We start from the raw sequence: 22,489 nt of genomic DNA on the forward strand, positions 1-22,489 counted from the left end.
TGAACCCTGGCAGTGGGGGCCTGGGCTCTGGAGGGAGGTGGACACTCCAGGCTGGTGCGATCCCCTGGGTGAGGCCCAGGCAGGAAAGGCAGCCTGGGGACAGAGCAGTGGCCCACGGGCCTCCATGGGACACACAGCCTCGAGGCCTTGCCGAGGTTTGCCAGGGCTGGGGCTAGATTGGAATGTCCCTGTGGTGGGGGTGGCAGCCCACGGCCTCCCGCACCCTGGCCTCCTCCTGCTCCCACCCCCCTGGGCCCCGTCCCCAGCAAGCGGCTCCTGCGGGGCCCAGGTTCCCCCAGGTACCCTTGGCGGGGGGACCCAGCCCAGCCCGGGGACCTGATGGCTCCTGGCCAAGCTCTGCGTGGATCCCAAACTGGACAGGGGGACGGGGTCGGGGAGGGAGGGCCACACACACACACACACACACACACACGTACTCAGTGTGACCACTGTTTCTCAATAATCTCAAATGAAGAGAACGCTTGGTTTTATCACTGTTGCCAAATAATCTCGTTGCCCTGAGAAAGGGCTTATTCTTCCTCACAGTCGTGGGCCCACGTCCCTCCCTGTGGCCCTGAGTCCCATTACGGGGTCACCCGCTGCCGCCCTGAGGGTGGGGCTGCAGGGGGGTAGATGGGCCCACAAGCTCATCTCCACGGGGCGGGAGGAAGCGGTCTGTCCCACCCCCGAAGGCCTGAGCGCCTCGCTGGGAGGTGACTCGCGGCCCGGGAAATAGCTCAAGGCCACGTGAGGCTGCTCTCCTCCCACGTCAGCCCGAGACACCTGACCACGCTGCATTCCCGGGGCACTCGCTGGCAGCTGCAGGCTGTGTCCCGGGCTGTGTCCCCAGGGCCTGTGGGGGCAGGCAGGGCACATGGGAAGTGGGCACACGTGGACCTGGCCGGTGGTGGTTCGTCCCGGACCTCCCCCCGCCCTGTGGCCCGCCAGAACCGGCAGACGAGCGGCGCCCTGAGTGCCGGGGAACTCGGCACACGCACACGCGCACACGCACACGCACACACACACACGCGCACACGCACACGCACACGCACGGGACAGTCTGTCCGGCTCTGGTCCTGAGGGCGGCCCCAGGCACCCCACGGCCTTGGGTGTGTGGCAGGAGAGCAGTGTTTCAACATCAGCCAAACCAAACACTAGGAACAGGAACCCGCCGCCCCAGTAAATCCTATGCAGGCCTCCACGGCAAACAGAAACGCAGCTGATTTCTCCCTTCGGGGGCTCCTGCCCACCACGAGCACCCCATTCCCTGGGCAGGAGAGTGGAGGCATCTCCTGGGGGGGGGAACCAGCCCAAAAGGAAGCCCTGCAGGGTCAGAGCCGACACCCCCCAACCTCAGAGCCTCTGGTTTGCTTTCAGTCCTCGCCACCCGTCTTGGGTCGGCTCTCGGGATGCAGGTGGTGAGGCGGGGTTTGGGTGCACGCGCTCCTGCAGCCGGGCCCTACTGCTCCCTCCAGGGGTCTCCAGGCTTCCCACGGACCACCCCTCGCTCACTGGGATCCACATCGGAGAGCAGCTCTCTGGGACTTCCGTGGGCCTCCTCCCTGAGGGAAACTGAGGAAGAGGTTGTGGGGCTGGACCACGGCCCCTGCCGTTGCCACGGAGCCCAGAGTCCTGGGCGAGAAGACCGGGTCCCCGTGGGCCTTTGGAGAGATGGCAGTGGGACCTCCCTGCTGCCACCCCTGGGTTCCAGGCCACAGGTCCTTCCTGCCAGGGACACGGCTGCATGTGGAGGTCTGAGGCTCAAGTGTGCCCTGCGGGGAGCAGGGCACCCTCCCTTCGCCAGGCGGTGCCCCCGGCTGACACTACGCCCCGCAAGTCTGGGTCACCAGCCTGTTCCCTGCCTCTTTGGTGAATGTGGGCCCCCAGAATGATGCCATGTTGTGGGGGCCCATGCTGGGGGCCCAGACACTCTACCCCCGTCCGAGGGGGTGCTGGCTGAGGCCCTGCGGCTGCCGAGGCAAACCTGTACCCAGAAAACGTACGCAGGACAGAAGAAGCCCAGCGTGGCTGATGGGGGCTCCCAGGGCTCAGTGCTGGCCCTGTCGCCATCCGGCTGGGCACTTGGAGGCAACGGCAGCTGGACCGACCTCGGTCACTAAGAGCTCTCACCTCCATCTCTGGCCACCACGGCCACTTTGTGAGCCATGGCCGGCAGTGGGCGGACGCTGCCCCACAGGCCGGGCAGTGCCGTGTGCTTAGTTGTGCCGGGTCTCCGCTCACCGCTGGAGGCTGACCTCACCGCGGCCTTGCGGGGACTCCCGGAGGGAGACTGAGCTGAGGTCTCAGTCTCCGTCTCTGCTTGCACTGAGCCACCCCCAGCCGAGGGGGCCTCCCCTCCACCTGCAGCGCCCCGTGAGCCCTGGGCAGCCAGAGGCTCGAGGTGGGCGCCTGCCCTGCGGCCGTGCCTCCTGCTCTCCACTCGTTTCATGGCGGGCCCTACTGGGCCTGCCCGAGGCTTGGGAGTGGTGCTTGCCGCCTCGTGCTCACCCCTGGCCAGGTGCCCGTCTCTCCCCGGGGCCAGTAGCACGCCAGGACTGGGTTTCCAAAAGGCATGCGTCGCGGTCTGCTTGGGCTGCCGGAACAAACCACCACAGCCTGGCGGCTCTAGCGGCACTCGGTGCTCACGGTCCTGGCGGCTGCAAGGCTGACATCAGTCCTGGCTGACTTGGTTTCTGGTCACGGCCTCTTCCTGGCACAGGCCACCTGCTCACCATGTCCTCACGCGGCCTTTCTGACGCTTCCTCTGCCAAGGACACTAACCCTCCCAGCCACCCTCACGACCCCGTTTAGCCCAATCACATCCTTACTCCAAATGTGGCCACACTGGGGTGGGGTAGAGTTCAGCATATGCATTTGGGGACAACATACATTCAGCGTCAACCTTTCTTCCAACCCCCGGGCCTGGGCTGCGAGCCTCCCACTGGGGCTTGCCACAAACCCCCCAGCCCCGCCACACACAGCCCGGAGGTCTCGGGGCTCGTGGGCCTGGGCGGGGCTCCCAGCCCTGCAGCCCCGCCTGCCGCTCAGTCTTGCCTGCCTTGGGTCCGCCCAAAGCCGGCAGCCTCCCAGTCACCAGCAGATGGCCAGAGCACGGTGCCAGGTGTGGACTGTGTCACCTCCCGGGACCTGAACAGCCCCACCCGGACCTGAGCATCCCCACCCCGTGGTGGGAGGAGCAACAACCCGGCTTTTGCTTTGGAGGGGAAGCCCGGGCGGCACCGGCCACTGACGCTCTCAAACTCTTATGCAGGAGGCAGGCGTCAGAATGTCTCCGAGCTTCCGCCCGTCACAGCCCGCGAGTGCGCGGCAGGCACGCCACTGCCGCCCGGGGCCACCATGCTCCAGAGTGCTCTGTCTCCCCGAGGCCTCCTGCTCCGCAGGCCCAGCACCATGACGTCATCGACGGACTGGATCCATGTGACGCTCTGGAGCACGTCCGGTCTGGGCTCTGGCGTGGCCCTGGGGCAGAACTGTCAGTGAGTAAGGTTGTCTGTGTCATGTCCGTCTGGTCACGATGACAATGCACCACATCATGGGCCTCGGACGGTGTCCCTGCGGCCACGTCAGTCTGCACCAGGGAAGACGCCACATCTGCCCCGAGCCGGTCAAGCTCTCCGCGGTCACCCCCAGGCTCTGCTCAGGGTGGTCGGGGCCAGACTGATGGATTCCGCCGGTTGGTGGCACCAACCCCCTGCATCTTTCAGAGGCTGACGATGGCGCCAGCCAGCACCATCTCCCTCCCCCGAGGGGAAACTGTTTTTCTCTACACTCTTGGCCAGGGAGGGGCATAGTTCAGCTTCCCTAACCTTCTCCACTATGATCACAACGGTGGCTCTTAGCCCACAGACCAAGGACCCGACTGGCGGTGCCGACAGCCCAGTGTGTCCACCCTGATCCCACGTTCTGCGCCGGGTGCGACCACTGCAGGCCGGAGCCTGGGCAGAGCTCCGCCAATTACCGCTCCGACAGAGGCCCGTCTGTGAGGCCGTCTCTGGTCTCACCCTGACCCCGCAGTCCTTCAATGTCTGGTGGTCCCCTTCCCCAGTGCAGTTACTAGAAGTCCCCGTGGAGAAGGGCTGGGGTGTCCTTACCAGGCATTTTGTCCTGTATTTGCCAGAGTCTTGTATGGCCCTTGCCCCCGGCCACCTCCCCAGTCAGCGGGTTCCAGGGCTGAAAACTGGCTCAGGTCCTAACCTGAGCAAAGATTGCGACTTTCTTGGGGCAACTGCTGCGATGCCTCAGTCTCCCGTCCTTGACGTGCTCTGTTGTGCAAGTGGACAGCCGCCCTCTCCTCTGCCCAGGGACGCCGTGTTCTGTTAGCTGCTCCACGGCTCTCCCAGGGGGCCACTCCTCTGACCCTGCCATTAGCTGTGACATCTGTAACCTCCTGGCTGTTGGCATTTAAGTGCCACCCTCTGGCTTCTGTTATGTGAGGACCCCTCTCTCTGTAGCTATCTCTAGTAGCCCCTGGCCTGCGGGGGGTCCCCCATCAGCCTTGCTGGCCATGCCAGTGTCCTTCTGGTCAGCACCAGGCACGTGGCCACGAGGATGGTAAACGGGCCTACCCGTGATGTATGGTCATCTGGCAGGTCCTTCTGGGCGTCTACTCACGGGACGCCCATAAGCAGTCTGACGTGGCCTGGTCTCAAGAGAAGCTCTAGGCGCTGGAAGCCAGTGTGGAAATGCCTTTGTGTTTCGGAAGGAAAATGTTTCCCCAACTTAGAATTCTATACCCAGCCCAGCTGCCCATCCTGCTGCTCGCACAGGGGGTGGAGTGAAGACACCTCACGCACAAAGCCACCTGCGGGGTGTGCTCCCCCAAACACGAGGTCAAACCGGACAGAGAAGAGGGCACAAAGACAAGAGGAGGTTTCCCCGGAGTACTGGGAGCCCTCAGAATGATGGGGAGGTGCCGGGCGCTGCCCCGCCGCTGGCGTCAGTCCAGTTTGGAGAAGCTGGGAGGACTCTGGAGAGATTTCTTCCAGAAGACGAAAATGATAATGCCTGCCTGGTACGTCTGCACGTACGGAGATTTAAACAATTGGAAGAAAGTTGAGGTTGAGTTAGTCATAAGCACAGAAAATTACATAATCCAGGGGGAAAAAAGAGGAAAAGTATTTATAGGATCCTACAGGGCTCAGCTGTAAACAGCATTTTTGTTTAAACTCTGAATGTTGATTTTGCCAAAGTTGATACTTCGACACTCCCACCAGGGGGGACCGTGTGCGGTGGGACGTGCGGAGAGGTGGGGCACACGGCACCACCCCAAACTGGAAAACCAGGCGGCCGTGGCATGAACACGCTTTTCAGCCACATGAGCACGTGCCAAGAGGAGCGGCTAAAAAGCTGAGTGCTCGCCCGCGGGGAGGGGAAGCCGCCTTGGTTTTCATAACAAGCCTGGAGCATCTGTTGGCTGCTTTGCAAGAACACTGGCAATGCAGATTTGTATCGGTTGCCCCGCTGGGTCGGGGGAGCCCCCACAGGTGCCTGTGCGAAGGGCGGCACACTCACTGGGCCTCGCCGACTGCAGGACAGAGCAGGGGCTGCTCGCCTGGGCAAGGCTGGGGCCCCCACAGCGCCTGCCCAGAGGGCTCCTGGGACAGGAAGCGTCAGGCTGCGGGGGGCGGGGGGCGGGGGGGGCCTCCGTCTGTGGCTGGGGAGCAGGGCTGCTGGGGGGTAGGGCTGCTGGGGGGTGTTGGCTGCAACTGCTGGAGAGCATGGGGGCCACCGCCTGAGAATGAAGCCAGGGCTAGCCCAGGACAGGTGGCAGCAGGGCCTGCAGGGGGCTGGGGGCGGGGTGTGGGCGCTGTGCGGTTGTCTAGGCTCTTGTTAGGAGCACTATAAACCCTCATGAGCCCAACACTGCAGACAAGGCTCTGGGGGCCGTTCCCGCTGGTTAAGGAGCCAGTGAGCACAGGAAAGCGCCCGGGGCCGGGTCCTGGAGCACCGCAGGCTGGTCCTGGAGCACCGCAGCCGGGTCCTGGAGCACCGCAGCATGTGCAGCCGTAACGTGGGTGTGGGCACTCAGCCTAAGGCCTGAGCTCTCAGAGTCAGAGGCGCATCCACGGGATGGTGAGCTGGCCGTGGTGGCCCTGCTGTGGCTTAACTCTGGTAGCTCCAAAGTGAGTTTCCTGACCCTCGGGGCCGTTTGGCCGAGAGAGCGAACCCCAAGCTCGCCGCTGCAGGGAGACGCCCCGTCCTTCTGCCAAGAGGGCCCACGTGGCCCTGCAGCGGCAGGTGGGAGAGCAGGCGGCAGAGGAGGTGGATGAGGCCAGGACCAAGGAGGAGCCGCGGGGGCCCTGGCAGCACCGGGCGGAGTCCTGGGTCTCGGGGGGGAGAGTTGTTTTAAAGCTTAGAGACCCGTTTGCATTGGCATATTTCCTGTTAACGAAGAAAAAGGTTCTCATTTGTTTTAATTTGTGGTGCTTTTGGGGTCTGACCTCGCCATCATCTCAGAGTTTGCATTTGAGGCGCTTTGAAGGGCTGAGACGCTGAGCTTGGGGTGGTGGGCCAGGGAGGGCTGGATCTGGACAGGGATGGGCTTCCCGGCCCCCGGGAGCACTGTTGGGTCTTGTTCTGCCACTTAGGGGTCGTAACCCAGGGGAGAGCGGTGGGGAGGGGACAGCCCAGACACCCGCAGCAGAAATTCTGCCTGCTGCCCGCAGGTTCCAGACTCTGCTCAGCCCTGGGCCAGGCGGACTTGTTCCTGCTTCCCTGACGTTGATGACAAAGTCACCCTGTGTCCCCTGCACCTTGCCCAGGGCGGCACACACCTGAGCCCCATCCACATGTGGGAATAAGCCTTCGGGTGCCGGATGCTTGGGGCCCCAGTCACGGCCCTCGTCTGGGATCGCTGGACCCTCTTGGCGTGTGGTGGCCGAGGCAGGCGGAGCAGGGGTGACCCTCACCCTCACCCTCCCAGTAGGGCTGGGAGCCCCCTCCAGCTGCTCTTGCTGGGGTGCCCTGGCCTGGCCCAGGAGGCCATGCCTCGGACAGTGCTGAGCGCTCCCCAGGGCCCTGTGCCCCAGCTGCCTCCCGAGGGGCAGGGGCACCCCCGAGTGTCCCAGCGGCCCGGCCCCTCACATTCCTCGCCCCAAATCCAAATCTCCTAACACCAACAGGAGTTTCTTGGCAAAAGTTTGCTTTTCCAGAGTGCTTTTCTGGGTGGGAGGGACACGTCTTGGCGGTTGGCAGGAGGCCACCTGGGGGTGGGTGACTTCCCAGCCATGGCGGGGAGAGGGCGCCACCTGCTGGCACCACCCACGCCCGCAGTAAAGCCTGGAGGGACCCTGGATTTTCGGTGGGACAAGCGCCTGTCCCCAGGGACTCCGGCCCCCCAGGCACCTGCAGCTGGAGCTGGGCGGGAGTGGGGGCCGCATGCCCCGCCCATTAGCGCCCCTAGTTGGCAAATTGAAGTCTAATGTCCAGAACTGCGAGATGCTACAGCGGAGGGGCCCGGAGAACAGGGGGCGCCCACAGCCCTCCTGGCGCTGCCCCTCGAGGGAGCTCCGACCCCACCCAGCGGCCGGTGGCTTTGTGTGGTTTGAGTTTGGTGTCATTGGACGTGGCCGGCTTCTCTGCTCCGTGAGCCCACACCCCGCACCGAGTGTCAGAGGCAGCCGGGCTGGGAGCCCTGCTGGCCGCGGTGGGGGTCCCCTGGGGAGGACGCAGAGAAGAGGGGAGCAGTGAGCTGGGAGGGGCCGCACCAGTGCTGGGGGCTCCGGCTGCCCCGCCCCTCCCTGCTCTCCTGGGCAGGTGGTGGGGGCGGGGCAGGTCCCCACCCCGTTCTGCCTTCACCTGAGCGGCCCTGGCTCCAAGGAGCCCCCGGGGGAGGAGCCGGCACAGACGCCGCCGGTTTCTCTGGCAACAACCCTCCCGCTCCGGCTCCCGCTGCACCTGAACGCGCCAGCTGGGCCTTCCCAGGGCGCCGGGTCCTCGTCCACGGCTGCCCCACGGACAGGGCGGCCTGGAGCCCTCCGGCTGGTGAGTGGGGGTGGGGGCTCTGCCTGAGCCCCGCCCAATCTGCCCCGAGCACCTGGGCGGGGGCTGGAGCAGCGAGGGAGGGGTTCCGCTTTCCTTTTTCCATGAACTTAGCCAGGCACAGGCTAGCCACCCTCCTCTGTCCACCTCCCCCGGGGAGGGGGTTCTCCCATCGGAGGGCTGCCTCTGCGGCCTTGGGGCCTGCTCAGGGTAAGCCAGGTGCCCCTGGAGTGGGAGTCCCCCTCCCTGCCCACTGGGCGCCCCTGCCTCGGGGCTCAGGTCCCGTTGCGAGGCCCTGGAGCTAGACTGTCATCTAACAAACTGTCTCAGTTTCCCCGTCTGTAAAACGGGGGTAAACACTGCGAGGCCCTGATGGCGCCCATGTCCGGCTCTGCATTTGCCCCACCTGGCAAGTCCATTCCCCGACCACGGCGTGGGGGGACGCTGCCCCGGCCAGGAGGGCGAGCTCAGCACGGACACCCCCAGCGACCCTCATGGGCAAATGGCCTGGCCTGCTTGGGCCTGTCCTGCTGGAAGGTTCCGGCTGCGCCGTGTGAGTTAAACGTTGGCAGCTGGCAGGAAGTGGCCCACAGCTGTGCCCTCACAAAAGCTGTGGCCACCAGGGGGCCCTTCAGAGCCACCGCGGGTGGTTTTGGTGCCTGAGGTGGGGGTGTCTGTCCACAAGCTGCTTTCCTGGGGTAGCAGCTTCGGGGCTCCTGGCTGGGAAGGTGCTGAGGAAGGGTCTCTGTCCTGCAGTGTGACAGTGCCCTCCTCGTGGGCAGTCATGAGGAGCCCAGGGTCACCTGGGCAGCGCGTGGACACAGGGCCTGCTGCCCCGAGCGGCGGCTGGCTCAGGAGACGTTGCCGTCCTCGGCCATCTGGGGTGGGGCGCTAGGTGCCGTGTGCAGCGGGGGCCTGGCTGCTGCTGACTTTGGCCTTGCAGGAGGCCGACCAGGCCTGGCGGTGGGGACAGGAGGTGGCAGGCTTGGGGCCCTGTGCTGAATGGGCCTGTGCTGCGGGGCTCCTTGTGGGCACGTCTGCGGGTGTGTCCGTGGCAAGGTGGACAGCGTGTCCTGGGCTCCCGGGCGGCTTTCGGGGTCACGATTGCTGGTTGCCCAGCAGATGGGCTTGCGGGGTGGGCCGACAGGTTGGGGGTGCCGCAGCTGTGACCTCCGTTCCCACACGCGGCTCCTCTGGCAGCAGTGCCTGCTCCTCGGAGGGCAGAGCCACCGGCCCGTGCTTTCTCCCGGCCTCCTCTCTCCCGCCAGCCTCCTCTCGCCCGCCATCTGGCTTCCCCCACGGCACCCTCCTCCCAACGTCTTCCCCAGCTGTGGCTATTGTGTCACCTGTTCCCGCCCTCACATCTGCCCTCTGTGTGGCCCAAGTCCCTGGGGCCTGACCAGCCTCCCTGGGCAGCGGCTGGTGAGTGGGAGCCACCTGCAGCCACCCAGCGTGGCCGAGGCCGGAGGGACAGGCCACCCTGACTCAGACACTGCGCAGGCTCCTGCACTGCAGACCTGGTGTGGGGAGTGTGCGTGCATTGCGTGTTACGTGTGTTATGTGTGTTGTGTGTGTTGTGTGTTATGTGTGTTGTCTATTGTGTGTTGTGTGTTTTATGTGCATTGTGTTGTGTGTGTGTTGTGTTATGTGTGTTGTATATGTGTGTTATGTCTTTTATGCATATGGTATGTGTTATGTGTGTGGTGTGTGTTATGTGTGTTGTGTGTTGTGTGTTATCTCTGTGTTTTGTGTGTTATGCATTATGTGTATTATATGTTGTGTTATTGTGTGTTTGTGTTACATGTATTCTGTGTTATGTGTGTTGCGCATTATATGTTACATGTGTTATGTATGTATTCTGTATTATGTGTTGTGTGTTATCTGTCTGTTTTGTGTTATGTGTGTATTCTGTTTTGTGTGTTTGTGTTATATGTTACATGTGTTACGTGTGTGTTTTTTGTGTTATGTGTTATCTCTGTGTTATGTGTGTTTTGTGCTATGTGTGTTTGTTATGTGTTGTGTGCTGTGTTGTGTGTTATCTGTGTTTTGTGTGTTATGTGTTATTCTGTTATGTGTGTTGTGTGTTATGTGTTACGTGTGTTACATGTTTTTTGTGTTGTGTGTTATCTCTGTGTTGTGTTATGTGTGTGTTGTGTGGGGTGTTATGTGCTGTGTGTTATCTGTGTGTTTTGTGTGTTGTGTGTGTTATGTGTGTGTTTTGTGCGTGGTGTGTTAGTGCCGTGTGGTGTGTGCTGTGTGCCGTGTGTACCGTGTGTGCTGTGTACCACAGGGGAGGCGTGTGCGTTCAGGTGTGCAGGGCCCACGGTGCCCAGGCGTGCTGGTCGTCTGCAAGGCGTCTCTGCAGCTGTGACCCACCTGGGTCGGCCTCTGGGGGGGCCGTGCCAGGGCTCCTGTCGGGAGTGTCGCCCCCGCTGCCTTTCCTGGTGCCCTCGGGGTGTGGCCGTGGGCAGCAGGAGCCTCTACCGGGGTGCGGGGCCGCTGCCTGGCGCCCAGGGCTGGGCTGAGGAGGTGGTGGTTGGGTGCCAGGCCGACGTCCAGGCCGTGCCTTGCTGCCGTTGCTGCGGAGCGCTCTGCGGTCGCCAACCCCGGGCCCAAGAGGCGGTGGGCGTGGTGGGCCCGCCTCCCCGTCACGGCGCTGACTGTCCCCCAAGCCTGCCCGGGCCTGCCCAGGGTTTGCTTCTCTAGGCGTGAGGCGGTGAGAAGTAAACAGCGTCTCTAATGAGAGCAGGGCTGCTGCCAGCTTCTAGAAGGAAGCCACCCCCCCGCTGCCGCCCACCACCCCCAGCAGCCCAGCCTGCAGCAGAAGTGCGGCATGTGCCACGGGCTGGAGCGCCAACGTGCTTCCCACGGTGGCAGCAGCTGTGGGGCATGGTGGCCACGCCGCCCGAGGGGCTGCACCTGGGGTGTGTCGCGGATCCCACAGTGGACGGGGCCTGGGCTGGCGCCTGGGCTCTGCAGGGGCGATGAGGACAGCGGTGCCTCGCCGTCCTCCAGCTTCCTACTCACTCCTCGCCCCGCCCCGGGGTGGGCGCTCTGTGCTCTGTGTGTTCGGACCCCCCAGAGCCCTGCCCGGGGGCTCCCGTTCTGCCCTCTCTGCCGCGCAGTGAGTGCGTGCCGAGGGCTGCGCCACGTGCCCCAGTCGCCGTGGACCCCTGGTGTGTCTGGGGGCGGGGCTCTTGACTGCTGTGCCCACCGTCGCCAGGCAGGGCGAGACAGTGACTGTTCCGTTGGCCTCTCCTCCCAGCCCCTCCCTGCCAACAAGCCCACCCCTCGTGTGGTGGCTCCACTGGCGCTGGGGACCCCCCGTGGAGGCCGCAGTTCTTTCCTGGTCCCAGTGGCGGGGAGGCTGTGGAGATGGCCTAGCGTCTCCCACCTGACCTTGGCGGGACCCTGGACACGTGACTTAGACCGTGCCTCAAGCGTCCCGTACAGTGAAGGTGACAGCTGGACTTCTCTCACAGGGTGGTCACAGGACGGGTCAAGAGAAAAGTCACCAAGTGCTTAGCAGCACCTGGCACACCGGGGGCTCCGTAAATGCTCTTGCAGGGTGAGCATCTGCACGGCAGCGCAGGCAAGGCAACCTCCCGGCCCTGGGGGTCCCGGCCTTGGGGGGTAGGTGACGGGGACCTGGCAGGGAGGGCGGAAGGTGGGAGCAGCACTGGGGCCCCAGTCACTCGGCAGGGGTGTGGGGGACCCTGCTCCCAGACAGGCAGGCTGGGGAGGCAGGCAGGAGGGTCCCAGGCGGAGGGACCTGCGAGGTCGCTGAGGGGCCGGGAGCCGAGCCGCAGGGCCCGGGGTTGGCTGAGGTGCTGGGGACAAGTGCAGGCCAGGCCTGCATGGGGACGCTCCCTGACTCGGGCTGTGGCCTCTGCCTGGTGGCTTCTCAGAGCTTTGCTGCTCCTGGCCATGCGGCTGCAGACCCAGCTAGGAGATCCGAGCCCTGGCAGAGAGAGTTCAGGGCAGCGCAGGGTACAGTCTGCACGTCACTGGCCGCGCCTGTGGACTGACGCCACCAGAGGGCCCGGGGCAGGAGCAGGACCCTGCCCTTGGGAGCCGCCGTGTGTGTCTCCTGCTGCCTGCGTGGCCCGGCCAGCGGGGAAGGCGGAGCTTGCTGGGCTGCCGCGTGGGGTGGGGGAGGGGAAGGAGGCTGGCGGCGGCGGCGGCTGGCAGGGCCATGTGGCGGCTCTGCTCGCGGGTTTCATCCCCCGCTCACCAGGCACTTGTTTTCATAGTTTCCCTTTTATAGACAGTAGACCATCTCCGCTGGCTGCTCCGTGTGTTTACGCTGCAGCTTCTTCCCCGAGGACTCAGTCTCCAGCTGTCTGGGGGCGTCAGTTTAGTACTTGACTGTTTTCCTGCTAATGGGGAAAAAGAACCGCCAGGCCGTCTGTTAGGAGGAGCTTCTTGGCACCTGGCCCCTCCTGAGAGTGGCTGAGGGCCGGGCGGGAAGGCGGACCGGCGGGAGGGCAGTGCTGGCTCTGGAGCTGCAAGGAGCGGCTTCTATTCTCGCAAAGGCTTCAGAGGCGTCTCCCGCGTGCAGGGAAGTCTGCTGGTAGTCGTCAGGGTCCCAGGATATGACAGTCACCCTCACATGTCCCCAAAGCTTTCTGTGCCACCCAGACCTGCTGCCCAGGGTGTAGCAGGCTAGTCTTGTTGTAGGAACATGCTGATCCCCTGCAGAAGGTACCAGAAGGGTCCAGAAAGGCCTAAACCTTTCCAAGCCTCGGGGGGCTTTCCTGCCACTATGGGGTCGGCTCCCCGGGAGCTTCTCCTTTGCAAACGTCATCAAGAAACACACAGGTGGGATCTGCCCCATTTCAGCCACACCAGGTGACGTCCCCAGTGGACTGGGTGAGCCCGGGCAGGGCGGGACCCCTGGCCAGGTGGCTGAGGCAGAGACGGATGGTGCTGGCCCGGGCCCCTTGCCACAGAGGTCCCATCTGTCCAGGTCACCAGGTGTGGTCTGGGGCCTGGGGCTAGAGGCTGTGAGGGGCCCGGGGAGGCTGGGTTGGCGTGGAGGTGGTGGCACTTCACATTCCAGGCAGGACCTGCCAGCCCTTGGGCCACTCCCCCACCTCCCCCTATGGCTGCTGGTGGCTCAGACTCTGTCCCTTGGACACCAGGGGCTGTGCTCGCCAGCACCAGGCCCGTTTCTCCCGGAGGCGACACGGAGCTGGGCCTGGGTCACGTCCCCAGGCACATGCCCCCCGGCCCCCCAGGACGGGTTCTATACAGTGAGCCCGAGGGCGGCCTCTGTTCTTCACAGCGGCCCAGAGTGAGGGGGTCTTTGCTGCAGAGCCTCCTTCCCCGGGGACACGCGGGAAGGTGCACCTTTCAGGAGATTCCTACATGGAATAAGCTTCCTAATCCTCCCAGCACCTCCCCCCCCACCCCCCTGCAGCGAACTCACCGGGTGCTGGAAACACCCAGCGGCAGCCGGGCTGGGCTGCCTGGCGCCCAGAGTCACACCGCCGGGTCGGGGAGCTGGGGGACCATGGGGATTGGAGTCTGGGTTCCTCCTGGGGGACCATGCCGAGCCCCGGTCTGGCCGACCACAGAGCTGTGTCCTCCCCACCACGCTGCCCTGCCAGCCTCCTTGCAGGGGGCACAGGGAGCCACTGGGGTGTACAGGCCAAGGACTCTGGGCCTCCTGGCCAAGGGCGGCGTCTGGCCACCTCTGTGCTAGTTCTGTGGGCAAAAGGGGGCCCTGGCCTGCGCTGGGGTTAGCCGGGGACCCGACGCCCCCTTCCCCTGGCCCAGCCCCAGGAAACTGCAGATGGCAGCTGACGTTTTCACGCTAGAATGTCAGGGCTGGGTCCCAACCGGCTGCTGGGACGTACGGCCTCAGGGCCGCCTCTCCTCTGCGCCCGCTCCAGGCTGACCCCACTCGGAACTGAGCCTGGCATCTGGCCCTGGCCCTGCCAACCTGGACCTTGCCTGACACCGCACGAGCCCAGCCTGCCCCCGGCCCTCACGGCGCCCACTCTGGCCTTGGCAGCGCTGGGGTGGGCGCTGCGGGGGCCCAGCAGGAGCTGGAGGCCCAGGCTCTGTCGCTGAGTGACAGGGCGATTATGCTGTCACGGGCCAGCTGGAACTCTGTCCCCTGCACTGAGAGGCCGATCACTGGGGAGGCCCCCAGCCGTGGCCAGCCCAGTGCCCGGCAGCCCACTGTGCCCACTCAGTTTCAATGACCAGCGTGAGGGTTTCCATCGTGGCCCAGGAGACCGGCACGGGCCGGCATGCGGAGCCGGGCAGCGGCCAGCCCGGCCCGAGCAGGGACAGAGGCCGGGCTGTGGGCCTGGAGGCTGCCATGTGAAAGCACCACCAGCCCCAGGGCAGGGGTGACGGGGCTCGCCTGGCGCCTGCTCACCACCCTTGGCCGGCCCTGTGGCCATGCCGACCCCGGTCCTGGGCCGGCTACCTGCCTGTCTGGGGGACACACTCCAGCCATGCCCCAGAGGCACCCAAAGGCAGGGCCCCTTCTCCCCCAGGGCCCCGAGGAGAGCAATTGCCTGGAAGGCCAGCAGCAAGCCCAGGTAGTGTCTGTGTGCCCGGCGAGCCTGTGGGTGCACCTGGCGGGTCCCACGCCTTCTGCAGAGGGCAGCGGCTCGGTCAGAGGAGCGAAAGCCTGGGCCCACGGTGCCCACGGGGGACGGCCCTGCCTGTGCCTTCGGGCAGGCAGTCTGGCCTCCCCCAGACTCAGTTTCCCCATCTGTAAGTCAGGCTGGTCACGGTACCTACCTAAAAGGGCTGTGGCCAGCACTGGAGAGGATGTCCCGGCACGGCCCCTCTTCCTTCCCCGGCCGTGGGCGCTCTGAGCCAGAGGAGCGGGGAGCAGGGGTGCCGGGGACGGTGGGCTCAGCCCCGCAGGGCCTCCACGCCTGACCGCACGTTTGCTGCTCTCTCCCCAGGGAAGACGGGCTCCGTCCGCCCGCGGCTGAGGATGACCTCATGGCTGTGCTGAGGCGGCCTGCGCCATCCCTGCAGCCAGGCCCAGTCCGGGCAGCTCCCCACGTGGCCCATTCTGACCACACTGAGGAGTCCCGCAGCCTGCCCATGTGGTCCACAGGACAGGAGGCCAGCGACGGGGACAGCTCGGTGTCATCGGGCCGCCTCTCCGGCTCCTCAGGGGGCCACAAGCCATGCGTGCCTCCCTGCGGGCCCTGGCAGGAGAGGCCCCCCCAGGCGCTGGGGCCCCAGCGGCAGCCCAGAAAGAGCGACCCGCGGCTGGAGCAGCTGAGGGACAAGATCCGGGCGCAGGTGCGGTGGCAGGGGAGCTGCGCCTCCCTGGGCACCACGGCACCCTCCAGTGCCTCCGGCCTCTGCAAAGCCTCCTCGCAGGTGCCCGGGAGGAAGACCGGCAAGGCGACAAACGCTCTTCCAGCCCCCCGGCACCCAGGTCAGTGGCGGCTTTGCTGGCGAGGGCCGGGGGCGGCCAGGCCATGGGCAGGGTGGAGCGCGGGAGGGGTGGGTTGTGCTGGGTACACGGGAGGTGTGTGCAGCGGGCCCCCAAGGCGGGGATTAGGGGCCACAAGGGAGACACTTCCGAGCTGGGTTTAGGATGAGGACGATCCAATTCAGCGGTGGAGACGGCTGGGGAGCCATGGAGATGAGGGAGGGTGCCCTGGGGGCCACGGAGGGCCTGCGGGTGGGCGGGGAGGACCCCTGGTCCCTGGGCCTGGAGGGCTGCACGAGAGGTTAGCAGGCAAGCGGCCTGGGAGCAGAGGTGTTTCTAGGGCTCCCCCAGCGCCCGCGGATTTGTGGTTCTCAGCGTGGGGGGAATAGTGTGGTTTTCCCTGGGGTGGTGGGGGCGTGGGGGGGCGTGTCAGGCCCACGGGCCTGTCCAGGGAGCGATCGTCACCCATCCCGTGGAGGGGTGGTGGCGGGTGGGGTGGAGGGTGAAGGTTGTGCTCCAGTGGGCCCCGCTGGGCAACAGCCACAGGCGTGGGTTGGCATGTCCCACCCGTGCGCCGCGCGCGCCAGGTGCAGACACAGGCAGGGACGGACGGGCCAACTGACAGCCAGGCAGACCTCCCCGAGCCCCGCTCTGGCCTGCCCTGCGCCTACCAGCTGCTCCCCGCGGTGGCAGCGCGCGCCAGTCCCCAGTCACGGTGCTCCGCAGTGAGTGCTCCCGGGTTCCCCCTCCTCTTTCCAGGAGGACCCCCGTGGCGTCAGCTCGCCCAGCTGGTCACTGTCCCTGCCCCAGGGAGGCTGCCGGGGTCCATCAGTCAAGTTTAGGACCCGGCGATCGGTCACTCGGGGGCCTCAGTGGCAGGCCCATTGGTCTCTGGCTCTTGGCAGTCTACCGGTTTTCATGCTCCTGGTTTTAGAGCCCTCCAGAAGCAGGGCGTGGAGGAGCTCGGTGGCATTGAGCTGTGCAGCCATCACCACCCTCCTGTCCAGAACGTTCCGTCTCCCCAGCCTGACACTGTCCCCATAAAGCACTGGCTCCCTACCCACCCCCACCTTTCTCCCCCGTCTCTACGGGTCTGGTGACTCCGGGGACCCCATAAGTGGCATCGTTTGTGAGCGCCAGGCCTCCTGTCAGTGGAGTTGGGGCCTGAACAACCGCGGGACGGGCCGAGGCCTGGACTGAGCGGCGTCTGGAGGCCTGGAGACTCCCCTGGGCCAGAGTCCTCTCCACGCCCCCGGGCCCGTGGGACCCCCACTGGACACGGCAGGCACAGCCCCCCTCATGCCACGCAGCTTGCTGTCTGGTTGGCTTTTTGGTGCTCTCCGGATGCAGCCCCTCCCCCGCAGTGCACAGGGACCAGAGGTCACACAGCCCAGGGGAGGTGACCAGGAGCCTCTGGGAGCCGATCCTCTGGTTGGCCGCTGCACTCGCTGCAGGACTTTGGGCAAACTCTGCCCCTCTCAGGGTCTCTGTTTCCTCCCCCCTTCAGCCAGAGGGGAGACCCCACAGCGCGAAGGCTCCCCCTGCTCAGCCCTGGGTCCTCCCCCCGGCCCCAGTGACGTTCAGTCCAGCTGGCCCCAGGCTGTGGGCTCACGCAGGGCTGGTCTCTTCCAGTCATTCATTCACTCAGCAAACAGTCGTGGCGCCGTGGCCCAGGCCTCGAGCTGGGTGTTGGGATGTGGAGGCGGGAGGCTGGTTCTTGTCCTCAGGGCCTCTGGGCCTGGAGGGGAGGCTGCCAACACCCGGGAGAGAAATTGTGAACCGTCAGGCCCACCACGGAGGAGGGGGTGGCATGCTCGGCCCCTGGAGAGGGGTCCCCAGGTGGCCATCCCCAGGCAGAGCACTGGGGAGACGCAACAGTGTGGCTCCCTGGCCCCTGCACTCAGCTGCCCACCCCAGCACCAGGGAGCAGGGCCGCAGGTTGCGCGGCTCAGGGGCTGCCTTCACACTGGCCCCGAGTGTGGGTGCGTGGCAGGTGCCTTGTGGAGTCTCAATACTCACCTTTCCGCCTTCCCTTCCCTTCTCTCTTGTTAGCCGAAGCTCTAAGGGGGAAACCCAAAGGGGTCACACGCGGCTCTTGCAAAAGACAGAAGGCCCCCACGTCGCCCTCCCCCAGAAGAGCTGCGAAAGACAAAGGTAAGCTCTGCCCGTCTGAGGCCCTGGCCGGGCGGGGGGCAGCTCCCTAGGTGGGCAGATGGCTGGCGTTCCTGGTACGGGGCCGGCCAGCTGCATGCACAGGGGTCTGGGGCACCTGGGGGCAGCAGGGGCCTGGCCTGAGTGTCAATGTCAGGGTCCGGGGCAACTGCAACCTTGGCCACCGCTGGTGGTTCCTTCCTGGGCTGAAGGCTGTCCCTGGTGACGGAGTGCGAGTCCACAAGCCCCGGGTGCTGTCCGCTGTCCTTTTGACACCGCAGACTGGGCAAGGCTGTAAGGACAGGAGGCCACTCCGCTGCACTGAGACACGTGCCGGTCGCTCGCTGCTCCTCAGAGCGTCCGCAGACCTTTGGAAGGGCCGGCGTGGGGTGGGCAGCCGGCGGGGCGGGGCGTGTGCTTTCTGTTCCGCAGCGCCACGGGGCAGCCTGCTGAGCAGCTGGTCACGGGAGCGAGGTACCCTGTCCAGCCTGGGCCGGGACAAGCCCAGAGCAGCTACTTTTACCCGGGCACGTGGTGGTAGGAAAAGGCTCGGGTGGCTCCTGCTCTGTCCAATAGCTCTGGGGACTCGGAGCGGTCACCCGGGGCTGCCAGTCAGCTGGCATCTGTGTGGTGACTAATTTCGTTGACGTGTCCCGGAGAGTTCTGTTAAGTGTCCTGTTGGTGGTGAGCCGGCGGCCACAGAGGAATTACTAACCCAGACGTCCCCTCCCTAAGGACGGGGCAGGCTGCCGGTGCCCCGCTAAGACTCCGCTGCCCGGCTTGGGTGCTGGTTTTGGGCCTGTGGGACGGACCGGGGCTGGGTCCGTCCACCGCAGGGAAGGGCTGGCTGTGGCTGCGAGCAATGGTGGGACGGAGGCGGCAGAGCCCCTCCGGAGCTGTCCTTTGGTACGTCTTCCAGGTCAGGGCGCGGGCTGCTCAGGGCCCGTGCTGTGTGCCACGAGCTCCGGGGGCTTCAGCTCACGGATCCCCGCAGCTCCCGAGACAGGCCGTGTGCTCCCATTCCGCAGAGGAGGAAACTGAGGCTTGGAAGGCGGGACAGCCTGCCCCTGGCCGCACAGGCAGCACCGAGGCTGGGCCCTGACCCCTCGGGCTCCAGGCCTGTGCTCCTGACCTGAGAGCCCAGCCGTGTGTACCTGGGGTCACACCTGGGCACCTTGTCAAGGCCCATCCTCCGGGCCTGGGTTCTGGGACCTCCAAACCATGGGCTTTTGGGGACACCACCAAGGGCTCCCCAGGCGGGGAGAACACTACCGACTGGGCTGTCAGCTCTGTGGGACTCTTAATCTAAGCGTGGGCAGCAGGCACAGCCGGGGTGCAATGCGGGAGCTGTCCCTGTGTCTCTCCATGCCTCAGTTTCCCCACACTGCCTGTGACCACAGCCCCGGGACCGTGGGGTAGACAGCGGCTGGTGTGCGCTCCGTCCGTGCCGGTGCCCGTTCCTGGCCAGCACTGTCAGACTGTTCCACTTTGGGCGGCGCCTGCCGGAAAGAACCAGGACCTGCCTCCTCCGCTGCGCTCAGGCGGACTCACGGGAGGCCGGAGCTCGGCACGGCTGCCTGGCCGGGGTCAGACGTGTTTTTTCAGCTGGGTCAGGGGTGATGCAGGAGAGGAAGAAAAACCCACACTGGGACCCAAGGGGAGGGAGGCTGGGAGGCACCAGGAAGGTTCCGGAAGGCCCCTGCGAAAACATAAACTACAACAATTTTCTGCGTGGTCGTCTCCTCCCTCCCCCAGGCTCTCGGTTTGTTTTATTTTAATGTCCTGCTTGAAAAATGACCTGCTCTCTGCCTGACACGGGGTCAGAGGCCGTGCCAGGGGCCACATTCATCATCGTAACCGTCGCGTCACCCTGGCGGTGTTGACCATTCGTCCCTGTCACGCGGAAGTCACAGCTGTGCTAAGGAGAGATGAGTTTGGGTTCAGAGGTCAGAGCCACCGAACTTGGGAATTGGATGAATTAGAAATTTGCTGCAGTTAACAAAAAATTAAATCACAATAGTTATAAAATATTCATCCATCCAGGCCCAAGGAAAATGAAGCCCGATATTTAATTTCGGATTATACCACCTCACTTTGCATTTTTTATCATAGATCAGGCTGGCCCGGACCCTGACAGGGCACTTGGGGACTTCATCCGTTTCCACAGATTAAAAATTCTCTCGTAAAAGAATTAATTGCCATTAAACTGCTCAGCGGAAGAAAAAAATGTGCCCATCAGGACCCATTCATCGACCAGGACCCTCTGGCGGGCTGACGGGGAGGCTGAGTGGCGAGTGATGGCGGCCGGGCCAGCCCCTGCCCGGGCCCGTGGAGGGACAGGGCCATTGTGCCGTGGAGCAGCTGCAGGGCTAGGACGGGGCCCTCGCTGGGGAGCCCGACTCCTGCCCAGGCCCACCCCGAGCCCACCCCACGGCCGCTGGCCTTCGACTCCACCCTGAGGCAGTGCTCCTGTCATGTCAGTGACTGCTCACTCCGTGTTTTACACATGGGGAAACTGAGCCACCGGACGTTAAATCACTTGCCCGAGGCCCATAGCTGATGAGAGGCAGAGCCAGACTTCAACCCCAGTCTGGGGTTTCTCAGACCACACTCTTTACCTTGGCGGGGGAGGGGGGGTGGTGTGTGTGAATCCTGTCCTGGAGTGGGCGTGGCCTAGAAGAGCCTGTCCTGCAGGGGGCGTGGCCTGTAGGGCAGGGCCTTGGGTTACAGCCCAAAGTGGGTGTGGCCATGGGGGTCCTGTCCTAGAGAGGGCGTGGCTTAGAGGGCGTGGTCTTGGGTTCCTGTCTTAGAGTGGGCGTGGCCATGGGGCGTGGCCTTGGAGTCCTGTCCTAGGAGACTTGGGGCCAGCGTGGCTCAGGGGTGTGGCTCTGTGTAGCCCATTCCCCCTTCTGGAGGGAGCTTCAGGCTTGCGGCTGATGGCGGGGTCAGGGCAGTTGGAGGAGGGTGCTGACGCCCGATTCAGTCTGGCGGCCTGGCCCCGGGGGTCAGCTCTCCGGACAGTCCCTGCCAGGGTTCCCTCTCACTTGCAGAAATCAAGGGCACGTCTTGGCTGAGACCGCACGGTGGTCTCGATCCCAGGCCAGGCAGTGGTTCCGCCCCGGGCTGGCCCCCAGGAAGGTGTGTGGGAGGGGCCAGGATCCGTGGCAGGGGGTCCTGGCCGTGCAGAGCCAGCTGGACCTGGTGTGGCACGTGTGTGTGTGTGTGTACACATGTGTGTGTGTGTGCGCGCGTGTGCGCCTGTGTGAGCTGGAGGCCGGCCCCTGCTTCCCGCCCTTGCTGAGGCCCTGTGGACGGCTTTGTCGCGATGGTGGGGCCAGTACTGGCATTTGGTGAGCGCAGTCTGGGGTTATGAAGTAAAGCCGTGATGAATGATGCTTATGATGCAACAGCGTCTGTTAAAGAAAGCTCATTTGTGCCTGGGATGTGCCGGGCCGTTCACTTCCGCAGTGTCCGCACCCCTAGTCCTGCCAGCCTGGGCGTCTTCATTGATCTTGCCATTTCCGCAGTGTCCGCACCCCTTGTCCTGCCAGCCTGGGCGTCTTCATTGATCCCGCCATTTCCGCAGTGTCCGCACCCCTTGTCCTGCCAGCCTGGGCGTCTTCATTGATCCCACCATTTCCGCAGTGTCCGCACCCCTTGTCCTGCCAGCCTGGGCGTCTTCATTGATCCCGCCATTTCCGCAGTGTCCGCACCCCTTGTCCTGCCAGCCTGGGCGTCTTCATTGATCCCGCCATTTCCACAGTGTCCGCACCCCTTGTCCTGCCAGCCTGGGCGTCTTCATTGATCCCGCCATTTCCGCAGTGTCCGCACCCCTAGTCCTGCCAGCCTGGGCGTCTTCATTGATCCTGCCATTTCCGCAGTGTCCGCACCCCTTGTCCTGCCAGCCTGGGCGTCTTCATTGATCCCGCCATTTCCGCAGTGTCCGCACTCCTAGTCCTGCCAGCCTGGGCGTCTTCATTGATCCCGCCATTTCCGCAGTGTCCGCACCCCTTGTCCTGCCAGCCTGGGCGTCTTCATTGATCCCGCCCCTGTCGGCAGCAGTCGACTCTCTCCAGCTTAAAAACAGATCAGTTTCCCCTGGCTCAGCGCACGCGCTCAACGACAGCGTGGCCTCCTACCCCACGCCTAACCATGTGTGTGCGTTGGCTATGGGGGCCGCTGGCCCGTTACTACGGTGCTGTTGCTGCCGGCCAGCATTTCCTGAGTGTGCTGTGCCTGGCCTGTGATGAGTGCTTTGCAAACAAAGCTGTGGGAACAGTGTTTATTACCCTCTGCTTACTGAGGAAGAGACTAAGGGTCAGAGAAGTCACTTGTTCATGGCCACCCTGAGATTCAGCCTTGTCCCAGGCTGGCTGGGGCAGAGAGTCCGGCTCTGCCCCACAGGGGCCTGGACATGAGAGGTTTCACCCTGATCCCCGCCAGGAGCGTGGGTAGCGGTCTCCCAGGGCTGTGTGGGACCACCGAGCTCCCCATCCGGGCCAGCGTACCCCGCTGTGTGCATGTGTTTTCTCTGTTTCAGATTCGGAGCTGGTTGGTGTTTATGGCTGGAGAAAAGGACAAGCTCTGGTGAGGCTGCTGCTTGGGCCCCCTCCTGGCCTCCCCAGGACGCAGAGCAAGGCACGCTCAAGGGACCCGGCCCTCGCTGTGGAATTAGGTACCTCATGCCTCTGCCACGGGCCCCATCCTGCTTTGCTGTGGCATCTGGGGGGTGGGCACAGGGGAGGAAGCACCCAGCCCCTATGCCCACCTGGAAGCAGGGGTGTTGGCGCCTCTCCCCGCAGCCTGCCAGGCACCCTCCAGCTGCCACCAGCAGAGACCAGGGAAATCAGTATTTTTAAAGCCTAAGAAGAGGGTTTCTGTCGCTACGAGGCTCCCTGGTCAGCTTCTGGGGCAGGGCAT

General features: G+C 64.6%; 1 protein-coding gene across 1 annotated transcript in view; it reads left to right on the plus strand.

Moving 5' to 3' along the window:
- Nucleotides 1–14,415: 14,415 nt before the first annotated feature.
- Nucleotides 14,416–22,489, plus strand: part of CCDC187 (coiled-coil domain containing 187) — a 38,990-nt gene continuing 30,916 nt past the window's right edge. Inside the window, 7 exon segments of the mRNA XM_069472176.1 lie at nucleotides 14,416–14,569; nucleotides 14,939–15,421; nucleotides 16,093–16,143; nucleotides 17,323–17,400; nucleotides 17,471–17,572; nucleotides 21,593–21,727; nucleotides 22,110–22,244. Of these exon segments, the coding sequence (XP_069328277.1) occupies nucleotides 14,416–14,569; nucleotides 14,939–15,421; nucleotides 16,093–16,143; nucleotides 17,323–17,400; nucleotides 17,471–17,572; nucleotides 21,593–21,727; nucleotides 22,110–22,244 (1,138 nt within the window).

Source organism: Eulemur rufifrons, chromosome 7 (assembly GCF_041146395.1).
Source record: "Eulemur rufifrons isolate Redbay chromosome 7, OSU_ERuf_1, whole genome shotgun sequence".
Lineage (NCBI taxonomy): Eukaryota > Metazoa > Chordata > Mammalia > Primates > Lemuridae > Eulemur > Eulemur rufifrons.